This window comes from Mastomys coucha, unplaced genomic scaffold, assembly GCF_008632895.1.
Source record: "Mastomys coucha isolate ucsf_1 unplaced genomic scaffold, UCSF_Mcou_1 pScaffold21, whole genome shotgun sequence".
Classification (NCBI taxonomy): domain Eukaryota; kingdom Metazoa; phylum Chordata; class Mammalia; order Rodentia; family Muridae; genus Mastomys; species Mastomys coucha.
In genome coordinates this window covers 38649521-38661090 of record NW_022196904.1, presented here as the reverse complement: position 1 = coordinate 38661090, position 11570 = coordinate 38649521, and the positions used below count along the sequence as shown (strand labels likewise).

Here is an 11570-nt window from a genome sequence, read left to right as displayed (position 1 = left end):
AAAAAAAAAAAAAAAGGTAAATAATGCAGTCACCCCCACAGTCCAGTTTAGGGGTATCTCCATCACACCAAAACGGCCCGTGGCCCATTCCCACCCCCAGATCCAGGTAGGTATACCTAGTTATTCACGTGTACTTTATTGAGCCGAAATGCCCAAGTTCAAGATAATGCAAAAGTAAGTCAGGCTAGACTCCCAATGAATGCACTACGTTCTGCAGTGCGTCAGAGTCAAGTTCTGCTTGGCATGTGACTAAAGTCTTCGATCATTTCCCTAGGTTTAAAAAAAAAAAAAAAAAAAAAAAGCAGGTGCCTCCGGGAGACAACTGGCATCCGAGGAACAGACGAAGAACAAGATCTGTGTGCGCATGCGTAGTTTCGGGGCTCCGGAGAAACGAAACCGAGATCCCTTGCTCCACACCTGTCGCACGAGCTGTTGGAATACCGTCATCTGGAATCTGAGCATCCACGCGTGACACCTACAGAGCCCTGATCTGGAAAGGGGTCCGTTCCCTCCGCTTCTCCTCCCTCACGGGACCTCGCACGGAAACCCTCTCCGGCTACCAAGATCCTCGGGTGCATCGCTCTCTCCGCCCGCCTCAGCCACACCCCTAAGGTGCCATATTGCGTCTGATTGGCTAGTAAACGTTTCAGTCCCACCCATTTGAGCCAACGCCAACGGCCACGTACCCGTTTTACGTGTCTTACCCCCGAAAGCGGAAGTTGCGCAAATCCTTTGGAGCGCTGCGGAGCCGCTGAGCGTGCATGTGAGTGTGTGTGTGTGTGTGTGTGTGTGTGTGTGTACACATACAGATACATATATTTGTATTCGGCTGCAGCGCGGGGGCGGTACACGACATTAGAAGGCGCCGGAAGTGTCAGTGTCGAGGGGCGGCGGGAGAAAGGCCACCCAGGCAAGCCAGTCAGTAGCTGGCTCAGCGAGCGGCAAGGTTCGCATCCGCCGCGTCCCGAGTCCCCGGCCCAGCCGGGCTTTTCTCTTCGGCCAGACATGGACTTCAGGGAAATCCTCTTGATCGCTTCCAAAGGACAAGGTGTCAATCATGTACCGGTGAGTCTCAGGGTCGCTGTAGGAAACCCTGGCGTCAAGTTCGTATGTGGTGGGTGGAACTTCTAGGGGAGCGTCTGTCGGCCTCGGGAAAACCTGAACTACGCATGCCCTCTTCTGGAGTTTTTGCGGAGATTTCAGTGCACGGGGGCTGCGGATGGAAAAGGGAGAGCTTTCTTGGTGTCGGTTTCGCCAGCTCATGTGCCCGGAAAGGTAGGCTTTGCGGCTTGCCGTTTTTAAGAGTTGCCCAAAGTCGGGGATGAGCCGCGGCTGACAAGAGTACTGTCTAGCTTTAGTTGCGCCTGGCTTCGAATAAACTTCAACTCCTAAATTGAGGGCCAATATAGTCAGGAAACTCGGGGACCTTAAGGACTTCGCCTGATAGCCTTTGGGTCTTTTTAGCGGGTCGAATACGGATTTTCAGGTGAATGTTTAGTGCTTTCTTGAAAGGGTTCTCTGGTTCGTGGCCCCACCCACTGAACCAAAGATGTTTTCACCTGCCAGGGAGGTCTCTGCCAGGGAGGCTTTGCAGGAAATCCATAGCCAACTGTGAGGTGATCATGTGGGCTGCAGGTGTGTTGGTAGACCTTTTATTTGCCGTATGTCCCTTGGATCTGTCGATGATTCTCTGTGCTAGCAGTTTGGGCAAATCCCTTTTGAGTTTTCATTTCCTAGTGGACTTTCAGATTTTTAGGTTCTGTTTGCTCAGTAGATGTGTGAGTTCGATGGTATTCTCAGAGGTAAATACTGAAGTGGTCCCACATCTGCTTTCTGGGGTTATAGCTGTTTTGCATAAACTAATCATTTCTGGATCACCAGAAGGTACCCACAGAACAGCTGTAAACCGACTTATTGCATTGTGATATCTGAGATTTAATCAGTGAAGTGTCCAACTTAAAAGAACCTATTAGAGTCAATCAGTTGGAATTTGAGATCTCACTTGGATTCTGCATTTCCTAATTTTGTATGTTGCAGTATTTTTTCCTCCCTGTCACTTCTTGTCAAATCCAGCCTATTTTTAACTCTTGAATATATCTACCTAAAATAATGAGTAAAAGTAGTTATATTTGTATGCATGTGTATATATATATATATATGCACACATATATATTATATACATGATCAATCATGTCCCACCCTGATAATAATCACTCAGTAAGATTCTTCTAAGGCCCATCTCATAAGTTTTGCAGGTTGAAGCTGTGGGCACAGACCTTTGAAGTCTGGAGCAACAATACTTTATGCGTTTATAGATTATCTAGTCACATTACTTTTAGGTCTGATAATCATGTTTGCATAATTTGGTCTGTATTTTATCTTAGATTTTCTTGAATCTTGAGAAAGGTTTAAAGAACAAAACAAAACAGATACTAGCTTTAATGCCCATGATTTGTCTTGTGGAAGAATCAGAACCCAGATTTAGAAAGCCAACAGCTGGTTGGGTGTAGTGGCTCATACCTTTAATACCAGCACTCACAGAGACAGGTGGATCTTGTGAGTCCAAAGCCAGCTTGGTCAACAATAGTGAGTCCCAGGACAATCAGAGCTAAGGAGAGAGACCCTGTCTCAAAAAGCTAAAAAAAGAAGAGGGGGAAGGGGGAAAGAGAGGTTGAAATTATTAAAAGCCAAAACTTCTGGGAAAAAGGCAGATACATCATCCTAGAACAGAAAATTTTAAAATGCATGATATTTAGAGTACACGCTATTAGCTGCTCTGATTGTACTAACTGGAAGTGAGGAATGGTAAGTTGGTGTAGTGATTTATATTTATGAATCATCCTTCCCTTCCCCTAAAAGAGATAGTAAACTTAGAGGTTTGGCTAATTTGCATCCTTAACTTCTTTATCTTTTACACGGAATAAAAGCCGTAAACAACAATTGAAATAAAAGTAGCTAAATAGTGTTAAATTTAATTCATGATCTTGCTTAAACTGATCCATCTATCCAGCTTAATTTTATCAACTCAGGATAATTTGAACACTGATAAACACGGAGTATTAACAAATCCCCGTGTCCCGTGCTTTATATTTAATATACATTAACACAGGTTGTATTTCATGCATGTTGCTTTTTTTTCTCAGTGATGGCATTGGGCCCAGGGCCTCTCATGTAAGGCAAGTGCTCTGCTGTTGAGCTTTTATTTCCAAGCCCTATCTCCAAACCCCTCACATACTTCTGAAAAATAGCAAGGCCCCAAGGCCCTCCTACTTTCATGATGTGGGTAAGTGGGTGAGAGAGGAAGTCATAGAGAGATCCACTGAGTTTAAATAGTGTCCTGTGCAGGGCATGGGAGAGGCATGGCCATTTACCAGAGGCTGCATCATCAAAGAAATCACTCCCCCTCCTTGAGCAACCATTACCCACTAGCTCAGCCACCTTTATTTCCTACCTCAAAGAGTTACTTTCCTATGGCTGTGATAAGACACTATGACCAAAGCAACTTATACAAGAGTTTACTGGGGGCTTCGAGGGTTAGATTTCATGACCAGTATGAAACCAGGCAGGCAGGGATGGCACTGGAATGTAACTGAGAGCTCACATCTTAATCCACAAGCAGAGGGCTAACTGGGGACCTCATTTTAGGAAATCCCAAAGCCCAACACCAGTGATCCACCTCCTCCAAGGCCACACCTTCAAATCTTTCCCAGACATTAGGGACCAACTATGCAAACATGTGAGCCTGTGGAGGCAGTGCCATTCAAAAGACCACAGGTCTCACGAGCCCCTCTCCCACACATAGTGTTCGGAATGTCAATTCCATCTTGTATGGGTCATGTACAGCTTGAAGATTCCTTTTGTTCCTCTCTAAAACAACTTTTAAATTTATTTTATGTGTATTGGTGTTTTGCCTGCTTGTATGTCTGTGCACCACATGCATGCAGTGCCCCAAAGTCCAGAAGAGGGCATCAGATCCCTTCAAACTGGAATTACAGAAGGTTGTAAGCCTCCCTTGTGAGTGTTGGGAACTGAACCTTGGTCCTTTGCAAGAGAATTAAGTGTTCTTAGCCACTGAGCACCTTAGAGTGTTACTACATTGACTTTCACCCAAAGTGTGAAGGCAGATACGCAATTCTCCATTTGTGCTGTCCTATTGTTGGAGAGGTCAGAGTTTAGGTTGGGTGTTTCCAGGTTCTTGGCCTCTTATTCAAAGAGTTGAAAAAGGTGTGTGTGCGTGCGTGTATGCTAAAGAAGCATGATAATTTTATTTGCAGCAAAGCAGCAGTACAGTTTAAAGGCAATACTTGACAGCATAAGAGTAAAGATAACTCAGCTACAGTGTGGGGAAGAGTGGCCTGGTTTACTATGGGCACAGTTCTTTATTTTGATTGATGGGTAGGTTGTATAATTTCTCTACTGATTTTGCATGTTCCTCTACATCTGATTTTAACCTTGTGCACCCCCAGTTATGCAAAGGCATAAGATGGTAAATAGAGATTCTCCTTAAAAGGTTGCAAGGCGAGGCACTTTTTCCTCACTGTGAGTGCACCTAAAACCATTTCAAGCCTAGTTGGCCCTTATAATTGTCAAACCTGGAAACGAAATACGCTTAAGTAGAAACTGTAGATTTGATTGTTGGGTTGGGAAAGTATACCATTGTTTCAGAGATGGGAGAGCGTATAACTCATACAAATGGCGGCTTGAGTGGTTTTGAGGTTGCTAGATGCATTGTTAGAGTGGCTGTGTGTGTGTGTGTGTGTGTGTGTGTGTGTGTGTGTGTGTGTGTGCATTGTATGTGCAAGAAAGGAACCAGGCTACCAAGGAATATTTTTCCAAGGGTTTGTGAATAACCCAAGATTAAATAGTGGTCTCACTAAGTTGTCTCCAATACTTTTACCTGACTTCACTATCAATGCTTAAGACATTTCAATTTTTGGAGCATGTTGGATTCTGGATTTTTAGATTAAGGATGCTCAGTTTGTACTAACATTTCCTTTATTGCCCTTGTTTTTAAATGGAACAATCATCTTCTTAATGTTTTAGTTAAAACAAAGGTAGGATTGCGTCATGTGTGAAAGTATTAGGCAGAGACTCTTTTCTCAGTGGAATTCTGAATACAAAAATAACAGCTGATCAGGATGATGTAATCAGTCATTGCCAGTGGCCTTTTCTTTTAAAGACGGAGTCTTATGTAAGGTTAGCCTGTGGAACTCATTATGTAGACCAGGTTTGCCTCAAACTCTGAGAGAGCAGCCAGCCTCTGCCTCCCAAGTGCTAGGATTGTAAAGAACTTGTAAAGAATGGTATGAGCTAACAAAGATTTTTGCTGCAATAGTAACTGCTCTCTGGAAATTGGATCTTGGCCTTCCACTGAGGGCTAAAGTCTGACAGAGACATCCTTGCTATCTCAGACAGCTGCTCTCTAGTCTAGAGCAGTACTTCTCAGCCAGTGCTTTATGGACAAGGTCTTTAGAAACTGCTGCTCCTCCTTCCCCACAGGGATTCTGTAGTCTCTCTTCCCCTATAACACCTTAGAGAATCTCTAAATAATGGTGATAGCAATTAATATTCATTGTGTTGAGCCTGTGCCAGATACTGTTCTAAGGACTTCATGTGTTAATTAATTTAGTCACCATAATGAGCATATGAAAGAGATTTTTTTTTAGGCTGAGGCCTAGTGAGGTGAAGAAATTGCCCAAGGCTGCATAGTGAACTATAGGACTGGTTATAATGAAATAGAGCATCTGATCCAGCAGACTGCTTCACAGTTCCTGCTCTTAACCATGGCCTATTGAGTGAGGGGATATATTGAAGTGAGAGAATTCACCATCTTCATAGGCCTCAGCCTTTCTTTAATACAACTTTAGCCAATAACGCTGTTGGATTTTTATGGCAGTCTCAATATAAAGATGAAGAAGAAAGGCAAAAACTAAACCAATAGCATATAAAAACTGGTGGATAATTTATGGCCAACCACCTGTACGGGCCCACCTGATCTGAGGCTAAGCAGGATTGGACCTGGTTAGTACATGAATGGATAGGAAACTGGTAGACAGAGGATATTGGAAGTCTGTTCTAAAAAGTGTAAGCGTAGTTACTCTCCCAAGGAGGGAAAGGGTAATATAGGGAAGATCAGCTGTAGACCTGTCTCTGGTAGACATGCATGGAATTTAGTGAATTAAGATTGAAGTCTGAGCTGCAGAAAAAAGGTGTTGGAGTTAGATAGAAAGTTAAAGTGTACAAATATGTTTGGTCCTGAGTCAGAAGACCCACATTCAATATGTATTCAGCTACAAAGCTTATGCCTAAGCATCAGAAAAGCCCAGTTACCCTTTTTAAAGACAAAGAAGTACTCATTTGAAGGGTGACTTTGTTAGATTTGAATGATGCACTAAGAATTGAAGCAGGGCCTCAACATGCTAGCAAGTTCTCTTATCATTGAGCTGTGTCCTGACTCTAACCAAGTGTTTTATAAACCCCTTAAAGCTTGATTTTCGCGTTAAACACCATAGCCAGCATGAACAAATACTCTGGATGTTTTCTTCTCACTGTCCTTTCTGACATCCTGCTGAGCTAGCTTAATGCAAAGGCTGCTTCCTGCATTCATTCCCTAGCTATTGTCTTGAGAAGGTGTTCAAAACTTGGTGTGTTGATTAAAGTTAATATATTATTTGATTACTCTAATCAATAGTTAAGTGATGTGAAATCATCAGAAAATTTATATTTTCTACAACAGCCTCATTTCTCCTAAGGAGCAGTTTGGAGGTGAGTAACATGCTGGTACTGAGTACTGGTGCTTGCTGAGCTAGGTTTCCAGACTGCATGCTGCTTCTTAATCCGGTCACAACACAATAGTTTCAATGCAAGGAGTGTTTTTAAATAGCTTGATGTTTTCTAAACCCATGGGCTTTAGAATTTCAGAGTCAAGAGTGATGAGACTGGCTTTGCAGGATGAAAAAACTTGTCCAGCGGCTTTTCATGAAGCCCAGACAGTGAAGCAGCCTTGGGCCTTGAATCAGGAGTCAGAATTGATGGGAGTCATCTTGATGTGCTGCTGCTATAGCCATGTATCTGATGCAGGAGACATGCCAGATGACTTAGAGAACACAAAGTGCTCCGACCTCAGGCTTTTTTTTTTTTAACATCATTCTCTATGAGTTGGGGGAAATCTTACAAAATCTTCTATCAGAACATATTTTGGTCTGCTTACAGTCCTTTTTAGAAAGGTCTATGGAGCTCAGTGTTAAAGATATATAACTATATACCCAAGAGAAATTTAAATGTACATCCACCAAAAATGTCACAGCAGCATTTTTTATGAAGCCAAAAAAATGAAAAGAGTCTAGCTGGCCAATTGGTGAACAGATAATATGTTGTGTATCTATGCTCTGCAGTATCATTCAGCTGTTTAAAGAATGAGCTTCTTGCAAAGCAACATGAGCCTTTACGTTCATGAAGAGGCCAGTTGACAAACACTGTTCTGTCAGTCACTAGTCTCCAGAGAAACACAAGTAGGAATGATTTGAGGCGATTATTAATGGGGTTGGCAAGTCCACAATCTGTATGGAAGGCCAGGCAGTCAGGGGTTAATGCTATCATTTTGAGGTAGTTTCATCTCTACTAACCCCAGAACTGTTCTGAAACCATTGGACTAAGTAGGAGACCATGGACATTATGGAAGTTAATCTGACTGCAGATGTTAATTTTATCAGTAAAATTCTTCCAAACAGCGTAAGATAAGCACCTGGTTAAATAGTTTGGTTCTGCAGCCAAGTGAACACACAAAGTTGACTATCACATTGTAAGATTTTCCACCAGGTGGTGGTGGTGCACGCCTTTAATCCTAGCACTTGGGAGGCAGAGGCAGGCGGATTTCTGAGTTCAAGGCCAGCCTGGTCTACAGAGTAAGTTCCAGGACAGCCAGGGCTACACAGAGAAACAAAAAAAGATTTCATTTCCATTAGATGTATAAACAAATGCATAGTGATAGAATGTTCACTAATGGTTGCCGGGCCCATCACTCAAGGATGATTTCTTTTTGAGGTGGTTACTTGCCACGCTCAACTCCAGTGGAGTCTGCATGACAAGTCAAAAAGCTTGGCTGCAGTACAGAGGCAAAAAGTTTCAAGGAAACTGGTCTCCTGGAATTCTTTGGCATCGCCTAACACGGATGTGTTTCAGATTTGTCCTTGGCAATAGTCGATGGAGAGTTTTGTGTGCTTTATTATTAGGCATAGAGGTGCCCCCAAGAAATAATTTGACTAATAGTTTAGTTGGCATTAAAGTTTACTGTTAACAAAGTAAATTTAGAATTCTCATTGCAGTCACGGATGTATGGCAGACTACTTTACATATTAGAGGGAAGCTAGTGCCAAATGGGAATCTGTCACAAATGCTTAAAATTACAGCCAAAGTCACTTCCAGGAGCTACAAGAATAGGACCCTCTGGTGCATACTTCTGACAGCCCAAAAGATTAGCATAGTTGGGAGTTTACCTAGGGCTGGCTGGTGGTGAGTTTTCCATTCACACCTGGCTGCTAAGATCTAGCCCCATGACTTTACATGGGGCTGACTTTGATGTGGCTGCTGCCTGGTTCTTATCAATTACCCTGACTGTTTATTCCCTAACTTCCTTATTTCTTCTGTAATGACTGTAAAAGCCTGACGCTCACTTTGAGAAAACACACTCAGATTCAGTCCTCCCTTGTGTCCATGTCTGTGTTTCCCTCCTTGCCCACCTGATTACCAGGACCCTGAATTCTCCACGGGTTAAGGGAACAAGGCTGGTCCAGCCCAGGACAGTTACTATATTCTGAAACTCTGCATATGCCAAAAGATATTTAAATTGTGGAATGCCGCCTATGAGATGTATGTCTTAGGAAACTTGAATCAGGTGTCACATTCGTGGTAGTATTTCTAGATCAAAAGAGCTCTCAATTCAGTTTACAAAGATGTAGACTAATTATAGGATCCGATTGTGTCCTAGCCTGGGTGACTAGAATATAATTGGTGCTGTCTTGGGATTTCTCTGTCAGGGATGAGTCAGTCGTGAATACTGCCATCATACGGGATTTTCAGGTTGGATGAGGCCTGCCTTCTCAGCCAGCTACTTTTTTAGTTGACTAATTTACTTGGAACTTGAGCTTGTTTCAAGATACATTGTGTTTGTCAGCCTTGTAATAAACAGATCCTTTGGCTTTCCTCCAGGGATACCATATACAGGATGGGAGAGCATGGGGGTGATAGGCTAGCTGTCATACATGGGATGGGAGAGCATGGGGGTGATAGGCTGTCATACACAGGATGGGAGAGCATGGGGGTGATAGGCTGTCATACATGGGATGGGAGAGCATGGGGGTGATAGGCTGTCATACACAGGATGGGAGAGCATGGGGGTGATAGGCTAGCTGTCATACACAGGATGGGAGAGCATGGGGGTGATAGCCTGTCATACACGGGATGGGAGAGCATGGGGGTGATAGGCTGTCATACACAGGATGGGAGAGCATGGGGGTGATAGGCTGTCATACACAGGATGGGAGAGCATGGGGGTGATAGCCTGTCATACACAGGATGGGAGAGCATGGGGGTGATAGGCTGTCATACACAGGATGAGAGAGCATGGGGGTGATAGCCTGTCATACACAGGATGGGAGAGCATGGGGGTGATAGGCTGTCATACACAGGATGGGAGAGCATGGAGTGATAGGCTGGCTGTCATACACAGGATGGGAGAGCATGGAGTGATAGGCTGGCTGTCATACATGGGTTTAGAGAGCATTAGAGTTTATAAACTGCTAGCTTTTTCCACAAAGATGATTTTTACAACCAACACAGACACAGATTCAGTAGATAAAAAGAGCGTCTGTCTTACATAATAAAAAGGGTTGGAATATAGCCCAGTAGTGGAGTGCCTGACATGTGTGAGACCTGGGTTTCTTCTAAGCTGTGATTTTTTTTTTTTTAATTGCTGGCCCATAAATTATGTCCAAAATGGTCCCAAACATGAGAATTAGATGTTTATCATGCTTCTTTAATAGTAGATATTTAAGAGATTGAAGTCTTTTTCAGGGTTCAAATCATCCTTATTCCTGTTTCAGTCACTTTCTTTATGCAGCTACTTAAAAACCAAAGTCCATAAAAATAATCTGTGTCTGGACAGTATTCATGATCTTGGTATTTGGGAACCAGCATAAAGGAGCTTGTGTAGCAAATGAATATTTAATGATCTTAAATGCTACAGTTAAAGATTGCAGAGAACTATGTTCTTTCTTTAGATTCCTTGTTCTTTCCCTTCCTCTTCCTTTCCTTTCCTCAGTTTCTTTTCTACACTTCCTGCAATCCTGGCTGGGGATTGAGCTCACAGCTGATACATGTTAGACAAGCACTCTTCCTCTGAGCCTCACAACCCAGCCCCTAGACTATATATTTGTATTGTTGCTTATAGCTTTTGTTCTGCTTTTGTGTTTAGAAAAGGTACAGTTTGGCGGTGGGACCTCCAAAGAAAGACCCAAAAGTGAAAGGTGTCCAGTCAGCAGCCGTACAAGCTTTCCTTAGGAGAAAAGAAGAAGAGCTTAGACAAAAAGGTATGTGCTTGTACTGCTTCTCAGTCTGTCTGCCACCAAACCTATGTGTGTTTGTAAAACCATCCTAACGGCTTAGTAGTTTGGGGTTGTTGTATATATATCTGGGTTGACTTTATAGACAAATGTGTGTACATGTGCATGTGCTCATAGGTTGGTTATTTGGGTTGTTTTTTCCAACCCCATCTCACCCATCCCCAAGGCTTTGTGGAGCTGGCTATAGTGATAGTCACCTGTCATCCCAGGTATTCAGGCTGAGACAAGATTATTTATTGAGCTCAGTAGCTTCAGAGCAGTGGAGACAGCATAGCAAGGCCTTATCTCTTGAGGGAAGGTGGGGAGACATGAAAAGGCCTGGTATATTGACTGTTTAGCCATAATATGTCTCCAATTCTTTACCTTGATCCTGACATTGTTATCGATATTGATTCATTCTTAACAGCTCCAGTGGGTGCTGGTGTTCTATTGACTTGGTATATTTATGAGCCATTTTGTGCATTTTAAGCAAAAGCCAAGTCCCTTACCTGCTTAGTCATAAAGAGAAGCTCATATATGACCCACTTGTGTAGGAATTACTCAGTTACTGTGTAGGAATTACTCAGTTTTGTTAGATGACTTCCTCATTTGACACAGGTCACTAGAAACCGTAACTCAGCATTGAGCTTTGACTGCGGATGGCGTCACATGAACAGCTGCTATGTTGAGACTGTTGAGATAGATAATGTGCTCTTGTTGTATTCCTTTCAGCCTTGCAAGAGAAAAAAAGGAAAGAGGAACTAGTGAAAAAGCGAATTGAGCTCAAACATGACAAAAAAGCAAGAGCTATGGCCAAGAGGACAAAGGACAATTTTCATGGTTATGATGGGATTCCTATTGAGGAAAAGACAAAGAAAAAGCAGGTGGTGGAAAGCCACCTAAACCAGGGAGCTGATCAGGAGTACGATGTGGAGGAGGAAGACTTCATAGAATACAATCAGGCAGAGCTGG

General features: G+C 43.0%; 1 protein-coding gene across 1 annotated transcript in view; it reads left to right on the top strand.

Moving 5' to 3' along the window:
• Positions 1-675: 675 nt before the first annotated feature.
• Spty2d1 (SPT2 chromatin protein domain containing 1) overlaps positions 676-11570 on the top strand; it is a 17029-nt gene continuing 6134 nt past the window's right edge. Inside the window, exons 1-3 of the mRNA XM_031384870.1 lie at positions 676-1065; positions 10472-10586; positions 11331-11563. Of these exons, the coding sequence (XP_031240730.1) occupies positions 1006-1065; positions 10472-10586; positions 11331-11563 (408 nt within the window). The 5' untranslated portion in view covers positions 676-1005. The remainder of the gene's footprint in view (positions 1066-10471; positions 10587-11330; positions 11564-11570) is intronic.